Source organism: Drosophila obscura, unplaced genomic scaffold (genome assembly GCF_018151105.1).
Source record: "Drosophila obscura isolate BZ-5 IFL unplaced genomic scaffold, ASM1815110v1 contig_30, whole genome shotgun sequence".
NCBI classification, from domain to species: Eukaryota; Metazoa; Arthropoda; class Insecta; order Diptera; family Drosophilidae; genus Drosophila; species Drosophila obscura.
Window position 1 is genome coordinate 2,331,760 of NW_024542818.1, and position 21,108 is coordinate 2,352,867.

At 46.4% G+C, this 21,108-nt stretch overlaps 1 protein-coding gene across 7 annotated transcripts; it reads left to right on the forward strand.

Moving 5' to 3' along the window:
- Positions 1-817: 817 nt before the first annotated feature.
- Positions 818-20,265, forward strand: LOC111076918. 7 transcript variants are annotated; one of them, XM_022370971.2, is made up of 10 exons: positions 818-1,163; positions 2,018-2,253; positions 9,124-9,339; positions 10,270-10,547; positions 13,541-13,814; positions 15,874-15,903; positions 16,166-19,375; positions 19,445-19,656; positions 19,723-19,963; positions 20,027-20,265. In XM_022370971.2, the coding sequence occupies exons 3-10, from the start codon at positions 9,263-9,265 to the stop codon at positions 20,217-20,219; spliced, it is 4,515 nt and encodes a 1,504-aa protein (XP_022226663.1). In that variant the 5' UTR covers positions 818-1,163; positions 2,018-2,253; positions 9,124-9,262; the 3' UTR covers positions 20,220-20,265. The 7 variants fall into 7 exon arrangements, with proteins under 7 accessions (XP_022226663.1, XP_022226664.1, XP_022226665.1 ...); XM_022370972.2 differs by having other exon boundaries at positions 2,171-2,253; XM_022370973.2 differs by having other exon boundaries at positions 818-954.
- The last annotated feature ends 843 nt before the right edge of the window (positions 20,266-21,108 follow it).

Below are 21,108 nucleotides of genomic sequence, written 5' to 3' on the forward strand. Positions count from 1 at the left end.
CAACGAGGACGAAGCGACTTTAGTCGACAGCCAGTCCCGCTGTCCTTATGTCCTCTTTATCTGTCCTCGTGTCCAGCTGTTTTGCTGGATTCCCCCTCCCTCGATTACCCAGATAGTCGTTGCCACCCTATAGCCACCGGCAAGGGCTAGTCACGGCCCCAGAGGACACCGACAAAACGTGCACACACGATGACTCCTCCTGCTGAGAGAGCAGAGAGCGCAGTGCGAAGGGAGAGAGCCAGGACATGCGCAGGGCATGTTTAAAGAGACATTTTGTTAACGGAGTTAAGAGAAAACAGCTGATGGATCCCGTGAGGTATCCTCCGTAGTTGATTGGTAAATGATCTCTTAATAAATAAATAAAAATAAATAAATAAATATACAATAAAATATACACCACTCTACTGCTCTCAAGAATCTCTCAACTTTTATGGTTTTTTTGGTGCTATATTTTCTCTGTCCCTCATTACTTTTCATGATAAGTGGAAAATTCTCGAAGTACTTTGATCATAGCCCAAATCTCACAGTTTTCCATCAAACAGCTTGCGTCTAGCATACCGATTCACATTAAAAAAAAGTCCCCCAAGAGCAAGAGAAAGTTCTTGGGCAAGCAACGCATATTCTCTTTTCGTTCTCTCTCTCGCTTTTTAGCCAGAAGCATAGAATCCAAGCCAAAACACGGCAATCGTTGGCACGAGGAACCAAACACTCACCGACGCTGACGCTGACGACGACGACGACGACGACGCATTCCGTGGATGAACGGTACGGCACGGCATGGCAGGGCACAAACGAACGGTTGGGTTGTTCTCCGGACTAAAGCATCTCCGAGGCAGGCACGGCACCGTTAGTTCGCTGTAGACATTTTCCCGGCGCGGACGTGCGTTTACCGGTAAACCGTTTTGAACCGCTTTCGAGGCACACGACCCAAACGAGTGACGGGGACAAAAAAAAGTACTACCAGTAATTCCTTTCCCATTCCGTTTATTCGGTTTCTGCGGTTTTCGGTGTCTCGCACTTTAATTTCATTAGCCCGACGGACCGACCCCCTCGCCATACAGAGAGACAGAGAGAGAGAGAGAGAAAGAGACAGTGTGAGAGTGTGTGCCAGAAAGAGAGGCAAATGTGGAAGCAGTGCAAATAATCAAAAGGCAAATGAAGAAGTGCGTAAATTATGACATCTTGCGGGAGGAGGGAGCAAGAGAGAGGAAGAGAAAGAGAGAGAGTAGCCGAGTTTAAACAAAAAAAAAAAGAATGTAGCGAAGCTTTGTGTTTTTTGTGTGTGTGTGTGTGTGTGTGTGTGTGTGTGGGTGGTTCCTCTGTCACTGTTTGTGTGTCCTGATAAAATCGCAGAAAGTAAAATTAGGGCAAAATCCTGCTGCTGATGCTGCTTCAGAGAGGAGAGACAAGAGGGTCATGCGCTCGTTCAACTCCTGTGTATGTGTGTGTGCTACTGTGCCACTCCCACCACTTGACCGCCTCCCACTGCCCTCTTGGCTTTAAAGTGTTTCCCTCCTCGTTGTCGCAGCCTAATTAATTTCAAATGGCTCCTGTTACACTCACCAGAGTGCGTGACTTCCCTCACCGATTGCCATGCCTCGAGCATATATCTAAATATCACATAAAAATGAGTATTAAACCCCCTCAGCAATGCGTTTTGGGTCTAATTATTTTTAAATTGCAAACACATTTGCATTCAGAAAACATACAGAAAAACACACACAACATTTAAAAATAATCTTTCACATTTTTCATGGCCACAAAAACTGTCATCGTAGGGCAAAAAACTCAGAAAGAAACCAAAAAAAAAGAAATGGATAAAAATACAAAAAGAAAACACCAACAAAAAATGGCACCAACCAAAAGAGAAAATGTGAATGTAAATGAAAATGGCAGGGAAATGGTGGGGAATTGAAAATATATTATGCGAAATTGTGTGACAAGTCAGTTCGACACTTTTCATTCTCTTTCTTTTCCCCTAAAATTTGAGCAAATTTATGTTGCATTTAATTAAAAGGAACGATGGATAGGTTGCCCGAATAAGGAGAATAACGGGGAGATTGGCTTGCAAATTTGATGGTCAAACAAACAAAAAAAGGGACCAAAGAGGGTCTTGTGGCGCCCACAACACTGTGCTACAAAGTCTACAAAAATATATATCACATTTCAGCGGTACAGATGGACTATAATCGACCATAATCGATAGATAAATGTTCAACATGTGTCCAATTGACTTTCAAAGTTTTAATTAAGGTAAATTTTTTGTATACAAAATATCTACTTTATTATTGCATCGTTAACCGAAACAATAAATTAAGTAACAGAATCGATTTATAGCAGTACAACAACCCTTTCCTTGTGCCCGAAACCTGCTTCCGCACAACTCAATTTCCGCTGGCAAGTTCATCAAAAACCAGAGTTCTTAGCCAGAGCTAACTCCAGAATTTATAGCGGTTCCGCTGCCTGCGTGTCTAGTGTAATTTGGGCTATGTGTTGACATGGCCACCTATTAGGCTCTGCCGCCTCCCATGGCCCACCCCACTGTGCCACCAAATGCGTGAGTCACATGTCAGCCAACTGTGAGAGTCGTCATCGTTCTGTCGCTCTGTCGTCTCCGTCCTCCGCCACTTCACGTCATGTTCGGCCGCCAACAAACATGACATTTTACGGTTCTTTTATGCTTGCCACATGTCACGACACAGTTAACTGCCGCCGCATAACGCAAAGCAGCAGCAGCAACAGCCACACACAAAAAAAAAAGGCTGGCAGTCGAAAAATAACATAACCGAACACTGAACCGCACTGAACCGCACCAAACCGCAGCGGAGACAAGGATAATAATATGAGAGTCTGTGACAGGAGCAGGGACACAGGACACTAGTGGTACAGCCAGACACGGGGCTAAGCGTTTGTCTTTCTGTGGGTTCTTCTACTCCTACAATCTAAGGGGTTTTATTTTATGTAAAGCTACTCGAATTTATGACTCCGAGCAGAAAATTCACTGTAAACAGACTGCAGAATAATGTGAGAGTGAAATGCAATGATCTAAAAGATCTAGTTGCTACAAAATTCTGTTCTGAAATCGGATATTTGAGTCAAAATGAACAAAATAATGTCCAGTGAGCATCGAACAAAAATTTGAGAGTGGTTGAATCTATGAAACTTTGTATACAGATGGCCAGTTATCCTTAATACATGTCATATAGCCCTGCAAATGGCCAATAAGGGTTACATTTTGTGCCGCAAAAGCACGGCAATTATGCAAAATGGAGGCATGACTGAGTTCAGGTTTTCGGGGTTCAAGTTCCGAGTATGAGTTGGGGTTCGGTTTTTGGGTTCTAGTTGTCAATCAATGGAAATTGAAATTGCAGTCGACAATCCGTGAGATATGTAACACTAAAGGGACATAAATTGCTAAAAGGTTGGAGTCAGGTGGGATACGGATATGGAAAATCGCAGGGCAGACACATCCTCGAGGCTGATGGGCTGGCTGATGGGCACTCCCCCCTCCCCCTGTTGACTCTTTTATTGCCCGTCACTTGAGCCAATATTTGCACATTTCCACAATGTTGCCATTTTTTGTTCCATGTGGGCGTCACCCTGTCTACCCTATCCTTCCCTTTGCACATTTCCCATTTCCCATTCATCCATGCATGCTTAAATGTAATGAAATATCCTGTTCCGCCTCCACATCGTGCCACCACGTGCAACCTCGTGGCACCCCATCCCCAACCCCATACCGTAGTCATCGCAGTCTAGTCGCATAAAAAGGCTCAATTCAATTTCTCCCCTTTACAACTTTGGCCCCAGCCCCTACCAATGCTCCGTTTCGGTCTGCTGGCAATTCAAGTTTCCATTTTCATTAGGAGTAGAGTCCAAGCCCTAGAGAAGGTCCTTCAGGTGTACTCCACCCAATCCCGCTGTCGTGCTCTTTCCTCGCTTTCCACAATGCACAACCCACTTACTACGTTGGGGCTTTGTTTTTGGAGTTGTAGTCCAAGTGGAGGAGAGTGCCACAGAGGAAGCAGGTGCTCGCTGCATATAATTAAGTCATCCGGTGGGCGATGTGTAGCATGGGGCAGGTGGCATGGGGCGTCGATCGAGTCTTGTTTCATGCATGGAAATGTTTGCGGAATGTTTAGTAAATTATGATGTAACGAAACACATAGTTGTCCTCATACATCATTCGCTCCTCCCGTGTGGCACTTCTGATGCTCAGTATATCAGGTAACTGTAACACTTTTTTTAATTTTGAGATTCCAGAAAGCTCTGTCAAGCCATTCCAATGTTTCACACCCATTTCAGTTCTTCTCCTCATGCCTACTTCTTCCACTTCCACTTCCTATCCAATCCTTCCTCTCCTCGAATTCTTCCAAACTCTTAACATTCAACCTGCGTACAGTTTTCCTTTCAAGTCCCAAGCTTTTTTTTCCATTTTCAATATTCAAACTTCCAATAAATCCTTTCAATATTTTCATCTTCCATTTATTTGAAGTACTTGGAAGTTCCTATAATATTCCATTATATTCCACAATATTTATTGAATATTTCCTCCAATCGCTTAAAAATCTTTTCTGTTTAGTTGTCCAGCTTTTCTGTTCTCTTGTTTGTTCTACTCGTTTTCTTGTGATCTTCTTATTGCTATACTGCAGCTTCTTCTTTTCAATTCCATTTCATTTCGCAAAGCTCTTTTGAGCCACGGCTAAATATTCTTTTCATTTGTCCATCGTGCATTTTTTCCATTCAATTCCATTTGATATGCCATAAGCTTTTGCCTAGGCCTCTCCTTCTGTCTGTCTGTCTCTACCTCTCCTCCTCTCTGTCTCGTTTGCTCAGCTGTTTGCATCTTTCGTTTCTCTTCTACCCATTCCTAAGCTATTGCCATCTTCCACTCCTCACCTACTCATTCCTTTCCACAAGTTCCTCCTCACTCAAAATGCGTCCACGTGTCTTCATAAGCAAGGTACATTAAATCGAAGGTAAGGGTAATATGCCCCTGCTCTATAGTCTACAGTCAATCCTGCCCCCGTGGCATTCCGGACTCTGCGTATAGATGCACCTAAACGTTAATATACCCTGTAATTCTTGAAGCCAGTCGAAATGTTGACCAATTCCTGCCGCTTGCTTGCTCGTTGAAGCTTTCCCCGCTTCCTACCAATCGCGTGCCCCACCATCGTTGCCGCCTCTTGTTGTTGCACTTGAGCGTTGTGTGTATCGCATGCCCTTTATTGTTTCTTTTCTTCTCTTCTCTCGTTGTGGGGCAGAGTTGTGTCGTTGCCGACTTTGGCCTCTTGCGGGCCTCGACACGTGAACGTGAGCAAGTGGCCGCCCAGACGCCCCTGGCATCAGGCCCGGCCCCTAAGCACGCGATGCACTTGGCCAAGATAACCAGCCGCCTTCTGGCGTCCCTTTTCGCAGCCTGCTCTCTGCCGTCAGCTGCAACTGTTGGCAATTTTTTTTCTTATTGTTGCAACACACAGTAAAAGGCAAGAGGTGAGTGAAAAGGCGGTAAATAATTTTCATGCTCACGGACGAAGACGAAGTCGTCGGCACTTGAGGGCATTTTTTATGAGATGCCCTGGGAAAATGTTGGCGCTCCATTCGTTGCAGGAACGAGAGCGAGAACCTTTTGTATAACTTTGGAACTTCAATGAAATGAATGAATAATTTAAATGGGAAAACTCACTCGCATATTCCAGTATGTACTTTTAGCCAGAAGTCAGGAAAGAAATCGGTGGCTGGAAAATGTCTGGTATGAAAATTGCCTATTTCCGGCTTTCCGTCGGAGCGGAACGAAACGGAACGAAAACGGAGGCAGGAGATCTTCTCCTGGTGTTTCCTGTTGCCCAAAAAAAAAAATTACAGGACAAGCAAATTGAAAAAGCTTTTTTCTGTTTTTTGTGGCGCCAACAAAGATAACAATCAACTTTGACTTTGCCACGTTTCAGATTACATTCAAGAAAAGATATTCCATTCTCTCCCCAAAATGTTGAAAACTTTCCCAACAACGCGCCCACAAGTAGGCAATACATATTGTTCAGAGGTTAAAGTGCATGAAAATTCAGATGCTTCAAGGGAGAACTTTTTAGTAATGAAATCCCTTTGATCTGCGACAGAATTTAAGCATTTTAAAACATTTTTAATTAAGCTTTTGGTTGAAAATTAATTGAAATCAAGAAAGAAGTGAAATTGAAAGACCTCAGACATTAACACATTTACACAGAAATAAAGGTATGTATGTATGTATTTGTATATAAAGGTATATGTAGACAAGTAAAAGAAGCAACATTTGTTGTGGAGGCCTGTGGGCAGGCAACGAAGCCTAACAAACAACACAAACAAAAAAGAGAAAACACGAATCGTGTTGGGGTCACCAACTTATCTCCATTACAGACCCATTCCTCGTTTGTCTGCCATTGACGGGCCCGTGCGTTGGCCAACCGTCCTGACCCGTCCTCGTTTGTCCTTCTACTTGGACTTAAGCCAGACAACGATGATAATTTGGGGCACACGTAACGTAAAACGATAGAAGTGCGGAGACTGAAATATATTCCATGGGATACTTAAGGTTCGGGATTCGGGGTCCGGGTAAGGGTCCGGGTAAGGGTCCGGGTATGGGTCCGTCCTATCTTTCTTTCATTTCCTTTTCGCGGAAATCTTCTTCTCTTCCTTTCAAGGGACATTAAGGATAATCATTATGATGATAAGCACGAGCGATTTGATTTTTCCTCCTCGTTTATGAGGCCGTTGTCATCGACAGCTGTTTTGGCTAACAGATACATATACCCTCGTCTATATAAAGCAGAAAGGGGGGAAAGGGGATTCTTAGGATCGGAAATGTGAGTGCCTTTGTGCCAAGTGTTTGTTTGGGTTTTGTTTTGTTTCGATAACTGAGGACTCAAGTGGCTTTTGGTGCTTTATTTTTTATGGCTAACGCTTTTTCCCCCTCACACGATTTTGTTTTGCGATTGAATGTGGCTATTATTTCTTTCAGTTTTCTAATTGAAAACTTGTTAAATGCTTTTCATTTTTCTTTTGTGGCTCCCTAAGTTTTTGGCGAACAAAATCCTCATTACGCTCTAGCTTTTCCATTGTGTTAATCCATTCCGTCGACGGCTTTCCAGCACTTTATCCACTGCACAAATATGTTTTTTTTCGGAGGTTTGTGGCTTTATAAAAGTTTCCGCTTCCCATTTCTCTTTCCTTGTGGTTTCATTGTGTTGGCACTTTTCACAAATCGTGAACTTTATCGCTGACCTAGTTTTCCCCTCTTCCCTTGGCCATTTTCCCAAAAACATTTTTATTTGAAAATTCACTCAGACAACGTGGCGTATGCGTAATGTGTGCTAAAAGTTAAATATTCATTTGTGAAACTAACGAAAAAATTTGCTTTTAATTTTCCCCAAATCCAAAGCCGTAAATTCCCCCCAATTTTTATAGAGCACATTTAAAATTCATGAACACAAATATATGTACAGATGCAGAGAGAGGGGATATAGGGTGGTGTGGGCAATACATTTAATGGCAAAGTAAGTCAAAATGTAGATACGACAACATTTGCTCCATACATCACATGGGGGATAAAAAGCAGCGGGGATACAAAAGGGGAAGGCCATTCGCAAGAATAGCAAAATGCGAGCGGTTTAAGGACTTTGCTAACAAATGGCATCATCACTTTCACTTTGTCGGGGGCTGCACCCACAGCCCCATACAGAGGGACAGTGCGGTAGAGCACTATAAGTCGTAGGGTGAATTCAAGATAAAGATGTTTTTTTACTCCAAAGGAAGATAGAAGGATGTGTTAATTAGCTGTAATTCCACTTCTTATGTTGTACGATTTTCATCGAAAAAAGGTGTCGAATAAGTATACAAAATTGTCAGATTTAAGTATTGAAAGTAGTGTATCCCGTTTTTGATAAGAGTTCCTTTAAATATGTACTGTTTATTATAAAATAAACCTAGGACAAATGCGCATTATTATGGGGAATAGCAATACACATCAATTAATGCAATCGGTATGGAATAAAGTATCAAATGAGCCAAGCTAAAGATCTGATTATCATTTTCAATTCTTAGAGTTTCGTCACGCAGTGTATCCTCCAAACACCTACCCACCCACCCACTGCTTGGCTCACTTAGGTTAACCCACATTGACAATGAGGCAAACAGCAGACAGAAGAAGACAAACAGACAGACAGTTAACAAGCAAGAGAGAGAGAGAGAGAGAGACAGAGCAAGCGAGAAAGGCTGACTTGTTGTTCCCTTTCCGTTTCCCTTCTATCCTTAAAAATCCACACGAAGAACTCTTTCATTCAACAGCAACAACAACAGAAGGTGCAGAAGCAGCAGCAGCAGAAGAAGAACTAACAAGGAGAAGAAGAAGGAGCATCATCAGCAACAACGGCAGTTTTCCTGCCTTGCTTCCATTGTGTCAACAAGCGGGGTCACGAGTGGGCCGGGTGCGAGTGGGTGGCATTAACTGCAGCACATTACAGTTATTGTAGGCGTGGGTTTCACAGGCGACTGACTGTCTGTCTGTCTCTCTCTGTCTGACAACAGCAGCAGGCAGCAGGCAAGGCAGCAGCCGCCGCCGCATGAGAATCAAGAAAGGAGCTTTTGTTGTTTGGGCGATTAAAAGTTGCTGTAACTGTTTGTTGTTATTGTTGTTGTTGGTTTCCTTTCGCTTTTGCCCTCATTCGTCGTGACATCGTCGCGGGCTTCCCTTATTCCGCTTTCACTCTGTTCGTCGCTGCTGCTGCTATTGCTGCTGAGGCCTGACCCGCTAACCTCAGAACATAATACACACATACACATAGACAAACACTCGCCCACACAGAGCCACCCACAGTGGCAGTCAGCAATACATTCAGCCCGCGGTAAAAATCCTCCACTTGGCACAGTTTCTCCGCACAATTACTGGGCCATCAATTGCTTCAAGCTGTCAATAGTTGTTGGGCAATAAATTTATTGAGAGCACTGTAATCGAACTTGGCAAAGCCAACGGGATTACCAGCAAGAGGGAAAAGGCAATAAGCGCACACACCCAAACTGCAAACTGCAGTCACAGCCAAAAAAAAACGGTACTTAATGCTTCTCCTTTCTTTGCTTACCCCGCTCATTTAGGATCCAGCAGCGATCCGCCACTCGCACACGAAATCAGCCCCAGGACTCCGGCACGTGAAAAGCCAATGAACTTAATGACAACTTGAAGCGCCGAGCGCAGGAGGAGGACAGGACGCTGCAGGGCCCGTCAAGGAACACAATGGGCGACCTGCAAGCCACCATTGAATTCTCTGTGGAGCTGCACAAGTTCTTCAATGTGGATTTGTTTCAGCGCGGGTAAGTTTAAAGCACAATCACAAGCGGGGAAACACACGCGCACCTTCACACACGATTAAAACACTTTCAACACTTCAATTTCGCAAATATAAACAGGCCGGTCGGAGAAAAACACGCGAAGTTTGCGTTTTGCGATATTGGCACGGTTTGGCTATCGAACTGATCAATAGTATCGATCGTTTACTCATGCAACTATCGATATGTGTTTGTGTAGGCGGCAAATTGCAATTAAAAGCATACATAAAATAAATTCAGGTCAACAAAGTCTCCTTTGCACCTTTGCCAGCCAAGCAATTTATTGCTCTTTCTGTAGAAATAACGCAAATAAAGCTGTTAATTTCTCTCCAATTTCTCACACATGCACACACATACACTTTGAAGTGTTGGGTAAACAAAACGGAATGCAGTGGAAATAAGCAAATAAAAAATGAACTGCACAACAGCCAGCAACAACATGTTGATGGGAATGGTAAAGAGCGAAAGAGGGGGAATAGTGGCGTAGCATCGAGTAAATTGTCAGCCAAGTGTTTATGGGGTTTCAATTTTGCTGCTGCCGGACGGGCCCTTGAAGATGGACGGATGCAATGCGTCGAGTGTGGGACAGGAGGGCTATGGCCGGGACGGCAGCTCGTGTGTTAAAAATACATAAAAAATCCGACGCTCGCATGAAATGTGCGCAAAAATATACACGAGTGAGAGAGAGAGGTGCGGTGCAAATAAAGCAATTGTTTTGGGCAGAATGTTTTTCTGTGATTTTCCTTTGTTTTTCTGTTGTCACTGCGAATGACGTTGAACGGAGGTGTCAGCAGTCGATAGAAAATTGAGGACTTGTAATCTTTAAAGTTTTTCAACAAAATATGCCCCTACGAATGCCGTGTACACTATCAATGAATTGAAATTCTGAATTAATTATATTTTTCGCCATTTCAGGCTCTACCAGGTGCGTTGTGGCCTGCGCGTTTCACCCCGTCTTCCCGTTCAGGTGGAAACGAGCATCCCGGAAGCGAGTGGCGCCAGCAAGCAGCAGAACGGTAATTCCACGGACCATGGCAGCAGCGATAGCGACCGCGCGGAACAGCTGTCGCCAGGGGATGCGCCGGGGGCCACCGTAATCAATGGAAGCGGCGCCTCGCGTATCTTTCAGATACTCTACCGCAACGAGGAAGTGCCCTTGCGCGATGTCATCCACTTTCGCAGCCATTTACTGGGTGAGTGGCCGACCGGGCCGGCACGACTAGAAGGCCAACAAAAGAAATTTGCACTTTGTCGTGTGCCAAGAATTTGCACTGCTATCCATTCCACTGCCGCATTGGTGGCCCGGGAGCCAGCTGGTAACCAAACACCAGATCACTCTCTCAGTTAGCGGTGGGGGGCGGACGGAGAAACTTTTGCAACCTGAAATGAGTTTACTGTTCAATTGGAAATATAAATCAAATTGTCAGAGTGCGGACCAAGTTTCTTGGTTTGGGGCCGAAAGTTTTGAGCCCTGGGAATGGAATGCCATGCCCCAGTGCGGATGGAGTTGATGATGACCACACGCGACAGATGCCGAAGATGCATGGGCTCCGCTTTAAACTTTGCTTTGAAAATTTCCACGTAATTGCATTTATTGCAATCTGCAACTAAAAGGGATTTTTTAGTGCAATGAAATTACGGAAAAGTTGGCAGCTTCTTTAAGGAGACTCGCTCCTGTTCCTGCTTCTGCTTCCTCTCATTCATCCTCTCATCTAGTTTTCTGCTGAAAGAAGCAAAGTCTTGGCCAACACATACACATTGACCCACTTTCCAAAGAGGCGGGCATTCTTATCATCGTCTATAAGGCGGAAACACACAAGAAAAAGGCCAAGCACAAAGTAAAATAAAAAGTAAACAAATCGTCTATCGCTAGTTTGTGGGTGAGATCGAATTGGTGCTGCCCCTTAGATGTTGAAGGAGATCTGCTTACCATGGAAAATGTAAGTGTTGTTTGCCGAGAGAGGGGAAAATGCTGCATACGCTTTGTGGACTCTTCATAGTTTAAGCGCTTACGCTTTACACGGTACCAAGCGCATAAAAGACTATGAAAATCTCATAAAACTTAACCAGGCATAAAAAACGAAAAGGAAAAAACGCAAATTGAAAGTAAATTTTGTCAAGTAACAAGCCCTGGGGAGCAGGGGGAGCTGTGATGATGGCTGTGCGGCGTGCTCATAAAAATATATACACACAAGCAACAAATGAAAAATGTATAAAAATATATAAAGAGATATTTTTATATGAATTGTGTAATGAAATAAAAACGAAAAACTGTTTTCAAGGTGTTGGCATCACGCTCCCTCTCTCTGTCTTTGTTCCACCCACGCTCTGGCGGTTTGTAGGAGTGTTAGAATGATGAGCTCTTGACAGACTGCTATCCCTTCCGCCCTGCCTCCCATCCACTCAAGTTGCTTTCTTATTGTTTCTTCTTCTGCTTTGAGCCTTTTCTTGTATATCCTCTGCGCTGGGCCGCCTGTCAGCAGCAACAATAGACACATCATCCACTTGGCTGCTGCTGACTAAAGTGATTAATTCATTTGGACAAGTTTCCACTAGAAGGCATGTGAGCGGCATGTGTGGACGGAATCTAGAAAAAAGCCGCAGGAATACGAGTAAAACAAAAACCAAAGCCAGAAACCAGAAACAAAAACAAAGTGAAACAACACAAGTAACTTTTCACTGTTTTTGATGTGTTCGTGCCCATGCGGGTGTGTGTGTGTGTTTTGGCTGCTCTTGTTCTCACTCTCCTTCACCCTAACCAGGGTATATTAAATAGAAGGTATGACTATCATGATCTTTCGGTACTCTTTCTCATTAGATTTAATTATATTACGCGTATCAGCATACGCATGTGAGATTGTATTTATTAGTGCTTGGCGGCCCCTCATCTTCCCAGTAATTTACCTTGCCTTGGCACTAACTGTTCAATTTATTTCTTTCACTCGCTGGCATCCTGCGGCGGATGGGAAGATACACAGTGTGGGCCAGAGCAGGACGACCGTAGTGTGTGGGTTTTTGGGTGACGACTGCACCGCAGACAATAAAATAAACTGTGTCGTGAAGAGGAGATAGAGACTCTTGAAAATCCTCGGCATTTAAAATATTCTGCCCAAAAGCAATTGTCACCAGGACGATGGCAGGCGATGGAGAGCACCGACCGAAGGACCAACACCACCACCACACCACGAGTGATGCGAGAGACCAAGTAAATCTCAACGGGGCAGAGTGAGAACCTCCAGCGCGATTCCTTCCCCTTTTATTGCCATTTGTGCGCCCCCAATGGATAAATCCTTATTTTATGAAAACAAATGAGTTTTATGGCCACACACGCTTGAGGGAGACACATGGATGGATGGAGGAGTAGCGGGAGGATTAGGCAATGGATGGGAGAAACGACGCCTGAGTAGCGCTGTATCGACATCTGAAGCAAATTGAATTTGATTAACACTTCCCGCCGAGGCAGAGGAATTGTGGATTCGGGGAAACTGTTATGGTTATTTTTATGGACTGGCAGGTGTAATAATCGAAGTTATTGACAGAAGAAATAAGTTAGATTCAACTTCAACAAAGATGGGAAAACTTTGGTAACCCAAATCAAAAAAAAAAAAGGCATCCTTTAAAGCGGGAAATACTCCCGCGTTCTTTGAACAGATATGACCAACTTTTAAGCACTGAAACAACACAGATTGAGGATTCGTATACAATGTTCTTTTGCATTCTTATAAACTAATGAATGACTCAGAGAACTACACACTCATATTGATGCTAAAGTGGATTAAACAATGAAATTAGTTTGCCCAAGTTTAAAACTAGAATTTGCACCACAGAAATATGAAATTGAGGGTAAAAAAAACTGCATTTAATCCATCTATTTTCTGGAATTTCCATTCCGTTTTCTATGAATTTTTGATTTGTCTTTGGGGACCTGCACAACCACAGAGTCATTAAACCGTTCCCACTGCCAACACATCGCCCACATGGAAAAGCCTAAACGAAAATCAATACGAGAACAAATAAACCGAAGAATGAACTGAAATCGACAGCAGACACTCTCGAGCGGAGGTGGCAAAACTTGTTTGCATGCAGGATTTTCTACCTACCACATTAATCCCTGGCGATTTGCAGTTCACTCAACCTCAAGACATCCTTCTACATATTTTCCCTCTCTCTCTCTCTCTCTTTGCAGTTGACAGCCGCCACCTGAAGGAATCCATTGAACGGGCAGAGTTCTCGCTGCAGTTGGAGCTCTGGTTTGCGGAACAGAATGGCACCAGCAGCTTCATCAACTCCGGCTCTGGTTCCTGCCTCACTTTGGCCTCCACAAGGACTCTGCAGCTGAACTTTCATCCGGGGCGCGGCCTTCATTATCATCTGCCGGTGCTCTTCGACTATTTCCATTTGGCGGCCATCAGTGTGGGCATTCATGCCAGTCTGGTTGCCCTCCATCAGCCCTATATCAAGTGAGTAATGGTGTGGGATGGATGCTGCTGGGGAGTGCTGCTGCTGCAGTAGCGCAGGAGATGACAACTTGATCTCTAATGTCAGCGTGGAATATAGTCATATTTTTTCCAGTAAATTGAGCCCCCGACAAGGTGGGCGGTTGTGGTTGCTAGGCAGCAGGCGTTGCGTTGCGCCTCCCCACTGTCATTGCAGCATCAGCATTGGGTGGGTAATGGGTGTGTAGCAGCGGTAACTGGAGGCCAGTTACCCGCACAAATCATTTCCAACTCATTAAAATTGCACACAGACTTTCCCCACCACACACCCACCCACGCCCACTGTCCAGCCTCCTCCTCACCCACTGTGCATACAACAAGAGAAAAGATGAACAAACAAAAAAAACCAGTTGGAATGTTTTATATCGAGGCAAATGTGACTCGACATCAAGATACCCGGTACCCAGCATTCAAATACGAAATTTAAGAATTTCTTCCGCCTATTACATTCATTTACACGACTGGAGTATAGCCCTGTGTACCCTTCGAGTAGCGCGGTCATACAAATAATACGTTGTGGCATAAATTTTAATGACTCTCGCAGTGCCATTGTCCTGCTCTGCAACACGGGGAAAATGCTGCAACGAAAAACAAAAAATGAAATGAAAGAACCGAACCTTGAGAAGAGGAGGAGAGGCAGCATGGCCGTCGGAAGATCTGGGGAGAACTTCAACTTTATCATTGGACAAACTCAATTTTTACGCCGTTTGATTCAACACAAGTTCGTATCCCGCCATAACAGAAGGATCTCCCCAGCATTTGCTCAACCAATTTCCCTGACAGAAAGTTCTCCTTTAGACTTTAATCTGTTTTGTATTGCTATAAAGCTGTCGGCGATTTTCGAGCGCGCCTTCCCCAAATTTCTAGTTGGATTTCTAGTAGCAATTTGTAGTCCTCGTGCGGGGTGGACTGGCATCGGAATTGGAATGGCATCGGAAAAATATATGAAACGGAATTTCAAATCAGGGAGGATGCTGTGCTCCTCTGTCCATCTCTTTCGTATGAATAAAATATCATCTCAGTGGGTTTTGGAATTCCTTGTTGACCTTGGCCTTGCCTGTGCCGCCCCCGATGTGGATATTCATGCTGATTACACCGCCCCCAAGTTCCCGCAGTTCCAGCTCACAGCAGCGATGTTTATCTCCACAGGACAGAAACGACCATTCATGGCACGAGTTGAATCTGGAGTCTGAAGAGTGGGAAAGTTTAAGGCGCAGAGACTTTAAAACGGGAAGGCTTAAACTGTTTCAGGATTGCCTTTTCCGGATAGCAATTCATTTGGTTATTAATTCGTTAAGCTTTGCGTTCCTTAATATTTGAAATTTCTTTGTTCCGACTGCGTCTATTTAGGTTGTCCTAATGCAATTTTAAAAGTTTATCATCCTGAATGATGGGAATTCCATTAGTTCTTAAGCTTTTTTTTTTATTTTAAGCATCCGTATTGTTCAAAATAATTTGCAAGCTTCTTATGTTTTTGTGGACAATATATATTCCATTAAATTCTTGAGTTTTTCTTTGCTGTCATCATAAAAGATAGAATATTTTTCCTTTCGAAGAATCACTCTACAAGTCCCTAGAATTTTCGGAAGCACTTTTAAACCTAGAACTTTTCCAGACCTCCTTGACTTTTACCAGATAATATAGAACACGCAGGCAACGAATTCTAACGAAGAGAATGAGAGTGTAAGCTGAACCGAGTGCACAGATGCTTCATCAATGTATTCTTTAATCCTCTGCTTTGCTTTGCTTTGCTTTAGGTTCTCTTGGTTTCCATCCTTCCGTTCCTTTGCATCCTCTACACACTTCCACACATTACCTTAGTTAATGCCACTCGTCGTATAAAACTCCTCGTTTCCCGGATGTATCCACAGTTTTAATTATTTTCTATAATCTCCAATTCATTTATCTCATTTTTTGCGCTCCAACGATATCGAATCCAATTCCACCAATAAATACAAAATATATATAATATATCCACATATCATATAATAAATGGAAACCAAACACACAATAACTGCCGCAGGAAAAGCATGTTCTCATATATGAAGTTCTGGTAAGAATCCAAATCCAATCCACATTCCCGTACGTAATTCATGTATAATCGGTGCTCGCTCTGCTCCACTGATCGGTTCCACGTAGTTCGGTGTAGTTCTGTGGCCAGAGTTCTCCTCTGTGTCGTCTGTCCGTATCCGCATTCGTATTCGTATTCGTATCTGTGTCTTTGTCTGTATCTTTCTGTGTGTATCTCTGGTAGTTGATTATCCTTGGATCCATTATACTTCAGTCTCAATCCCATTTCCCTTCTCCTCTTGCAGCGCCCCGCGCAGTTCGAAGCCCTGGAGTGCGGGAAAACTTAGTTGCCGGGGCAACACCTCGCCGGGACCCCTGGAGGCTGTGTTCTTTGGCCCACAAATCGGTGGCACCACCAAATGCAGTGGCGGTCCCGCTGGCAGACTCCTCCAGTCGCGGGCCATACACAAGGAGATCTGCTGCCTCCTGCTGGGTGCCGTGGAGCAGCTGAAGGCGACTCTGAATGAATTCAGCAGCGTTCTGCCGCCGAGCATCAATTCGCAGATTGGATCGCCGCCGCTGAGGGAGAACGATACGGGGGAGCGGCTGCAGCTGCTCTTGGATCAGGCCAAGCTCCTGGAGGCGGAGGAGGACTTTGCCATCAGGGCCAATTCGGACATTGCCCAGCTGTGTGCGGAGAGCATTTTCTGGTGGCGTCGCGTGCTGCTGGCCTCGCGCTCCTCCACGGCGGTGCACACGCTGCTGGCGCGGAAGCATCACATCCTGCGAGTGCGTCGCTTCGCCGAGGGTTTCTTTGTGCTGGAACAGCCGCGTCATGCGGCGGCCGCCGGTTGCCAGGAGCAGGCCAATGGCAGTCCCTCGCCGGGACACTGTCACGGGTACGTGGCCATTGCGGAGTTGGCCCGTCGGAGTCGCTACCTTCAGTCGTTGCCGCCCCTTCCAGTGCACTGTACACCCATCGATGGGGATGCCGCCTCGCTGCCACTGATCTTCGAGGATCGCTATGTTACGCCGGGGAGCAGCTACTCCCGTCGTCGTTCCGGCAGTGAACCGCAGCTGGAGGAGACTTCCATGGGACCGCAGAAGAAGAAGGCGGACAAAACGCACTCCAGCAGCAGTCTGAACGGGATCAAGGACTGCCTCGCGTGCCACTTTGACTACGATTATCCGCAGATGAATGGCCCAGGGCCGGCCCATCCGCATGCCAAGTGTGTGGTCACGCCACGCTTCGCCCTCGGCGGAGAGGTGCTCCAGGCCAGTCTCACGATTGCACCCTCCAAGGAGCTCCCCGCCGTGGCGGCGCCGCCACCAACCGCCGCCATGCGTCACAATCTGTCGAGGCACTCGGTCACCGGGCTGCTGGAAGATCTTGATCTGGATGCCGCCAGTGTGCCACAGGCCAGACATAGCAAGTCCCTTGATCAACTGGATGGCTGTGAGGCTGCTCCAGCGCCCCCTGCCAGCCACAGCACTCTGCCACGCCTCCAGGCGGACGATCTCATGCGGAACATTTGCGAATTTCGGCAACGCTACGGAAAGATCGACTATCTGCACGAGATTAAGCTGCTGAATCCTCCCAAGCAGCACCAGCAGCAGCAGCAGCAGCCGGGGGCGTACAATTCCCTGCCCAAGTCGATGGTGCCGCCGCGCAACTCCTACCCACCGCCACCGCCCACGCAGCACACAACGATGCCCAGGAGCAGCTCCTCGCAGATACCCCGTGCCGTGGAGATCGCTCGCGTGCGCGTGTCGGACATCAAGGAGATGCTGCGTCAGGGACAGCTGCGCAAGGAGTCCAGCAGCTCCGAGAGCGACATCATGCAGAAGCTCCAAATGCTCTCCTCCAACAGTGTGCCGTACCGCCTGGACGCCACCACCACAACAATAACAACGAATGGGAGTGGCAATGGGAATGGCAATGGCAATGGCAATGGCACCAGCAACAACAACACCACCAGCAGCGATCCGAATACGAGCGGATTCAGCGAATCTCTGCCCAATCTGGCACCTCCGCCAGAGTTCGATTCGGACTCGCTGCGACGACGGCAGCGCAGCAACTCCACCTCGTCGCTGAGCGAGGAGAGCGGCTGGGTGAGCAGCCGGAGGAGTTCGCTTGCAGCCTCCAGTCCCGATACCATTACCAGCACGGGCCTGACCACGCGACAGCGGCACACACAGCTCAATCTGGGCATGGGCATGGCCATGGAGACGCGTTTGAATGGGGAGCAGCTGCGTCTGCGACTGCAGAAGGTCCTGGAACAGCAACAGCAGCAACATCCCCACAAGACACGCAAGCGGCAGGCGGCCGGAGGAGCGGGTTCCAGCAGTCAGAGTCGAACGCCTGCACGCCAGCAGCAGCAGCAGCAGCAGGAGATGCACAAGAAGACCTCCTCGGTGACGGTAACCATCAAGAGGGAGCGCTCTCGCTTCCAGTTGGATCGACTGCGTCATCTGCCCAACGGCGAGTCCACGGAGATGGAGGAAATGGAGCCACCGCCGCGACGCAATCGCCCCAGGCATGCGAACAAGTACGAGAAGTCCAAGTCGGATTTCGATATCACCAGCCTGAAGGATATGCAGCCGCTGGATGCCGTTTGCCTGCCACCGCCGCAGCAGTTCCAGGATCAGGAGCAGGAGGTGTTAGCCCTGGCCCTAACGCTGGCTCCCCCGCCACCCGATGAGTTCCGAGATCCGCCGCCAGAGCCAGCTCCAACCACAGCTCATGTGGCCGCTCCCATTCCCATTCCGATTCCAATTCCAATTCCGGCTCTAACTGCCACACCACTTCCTGCGCCCAGAACCAAACTGGTAGCAGCGCCGCCGCTGAAGGAGCGCCAACCGGTGGGGGCCATCGATAATCCGGTGTACCACATCTACGAGTCACTGCGTCCCATCTCCACGCCGGCCATCTTCAGCAACAAGCCCGTTCTGAAGTCCCACAGCCTGGCAGAGCTGAAGCGTCCGCAGAACCTTCAGAATCCACCACCCAATGTTCAGTGCAAGACGCATCATGGGCAGGAGAACGGATTGGATGCCGCCGAACAGGATGAGAACAAGGAGAACGCCCACTCGCACGGGCCCCCGGTGCGCGGCAAAACCTCAACGGTGGGCACAAACACCAGCACGAAGCACAAGCGCAAGGGACAGCCATCAGCTGCCTTGCAGGAGGCGCCGCCAAGCATCTCCCTGTTGGAGTTTGAGAAGTACCGCGAGGAGTTCCGCAAGCAAATCAAGTACCAGGGCACCATCTACTCGGACTACGTGCAGCTGGCCTCGGAGCTGCCCTACTTCTACATCAGCGACGAGTATCGCGCGTTCTCCCCGAACGGCATGCACTTGGTCATCTGCGTTCACGGATTGGATGGCAATTCCGCTGACCTGAGGCTGGTGCGCACATATCTGGAGCTGGGTCTGCCAGGCGTAAATCTGGAGTTTCTCATGTCAGAGAGGAATCAGGGCGACACCTTCTCGGACTTTGACACCATGACTGATCGGTGAGTGTGAGAATGCGTCCAGAAAATGGTTTCCTAACCAAGTTGATCCATTGATTTGTTTTTTTGCAGGCTGGTAACCGAGATACTCTACCATATCGATAGCTGCGCCCTGAATCCAGCACGCATCTCGTTTGTGGCCCACTCTTTGGGCACCATCATTGTGCGCAGTGCCCTGGCCCGTCCACAGATGCGCCCACTGCTGCCACGACTGCACACCTTCCTCTCGCTCTCCGGACCGCATCTGGGCACGCTCTACAACACCAGCGGACTGGTTAATATGGGTGAGTGTCTAGTGGAATGCCCTTTTTGATTCCTAACTCACTCTTGCGGGATTGCTCTCCCAACAGGCATGTGGTTCATGCAAAAGTGGAAAAAGTCGGGATCTTTGCTGCAGCTCTGCATGCGCGATACCACGGATATGCGCAACAGTTTCCTCTATCGCCTGAGTCAAAGGAGCACGCTGCATCATTTCAAGAACATCCTGCTGTGCGGTTCCAGTCAGGATCGCTATGTGCCGGCGCACTCGGCACGCCTGGAGCTGTGCAAGGCAGCCATGAGGGACAGCTCCACACTGGGCACCATCTACAGGTGCGTGTGCAACACAAATCAATGGCAAATCAATGCCAAATTTCATCACACTCGTTCTTGCAGGGAAATGGTGCACAATGTAATTGCTCCGATATTGGCCAGACCCGAACTGACGCTGGCCCGCTTTGATGTGCACCATGCGCTGCCACACACCGCCAATACGCTGATTGGCAGAGCCGCACACATAGCAGTCCTGGACTCGGAGTTGTTCATTGAAAAGTTCATGCTTATTGCTGGCCTTAAGTATTTTAGTTAACCAGTTCGCTGATCAACCTACAGCATGCATGCCCCTCAATGGGCGGAACCAACGGACATTTATAGAGGGTCCCAGCGCGTTAGGCCCCCTCCTCCACTTGTGTAAACCCTAACCAAAGTACTCATATTTTAAAGTTATTTAATGTGTAAAATCAAAAGGGGAAGAACCAGAACCATCAGCCAACTGATTCCAAGGAATTTATTGACGCAAATCGTTAGACTTGAATTTTTTACCAATGCAAATCTTTTGTAGCGAATTGAAACATAAAGCAAGGAACGGAATGGGAGGAATACTAAATCAAAAAAAAAAACCAAAGAATGTTTAATCAAAAAAAAAAAACCAAAAGAGAGCAGCATAACTGTTTAAAACGTGTGTGTGTTATCGGTTATTACATTTTTGTAGCTGTAAGAGTTGAACAAAAAAAAGCAAAACAGAAGAGAAGCCAAAGAGACATCGCATAAGTAGTGTTTACATTCAAGTTTAAAACTATACACGAGACTTTTCGAAACAGAACACACGGTTGAATTGCATAATGAAATTGAACGGATTGATCATGTTAAGTATACGTAACGTAACGGTAACTATCGAATTATACTCTGTAGTTTGAGCGCACGGTAAAAGCAAGGTTGCATTTTGATGATAGTAACAGTAGAGCAGGCAGAATAAATAATATTAGCAATTTTTAAGACTTATCCCCCAAAACACACAAACAAACGACAACAAAATGGTTTTTTCAAATCTTTGTACTGTTAGAAAAGAGAAAGAGAAACAAATTTAGAAAAATTAGAAAATAGGAATAGATCTAGAGCTAGAGGTAGAGCTAGACGAGTTGGTAAAGTATTTGATAGTGTAGATCTGAAAGGCATTTTGTGGAGAGCGTCAATTAAGC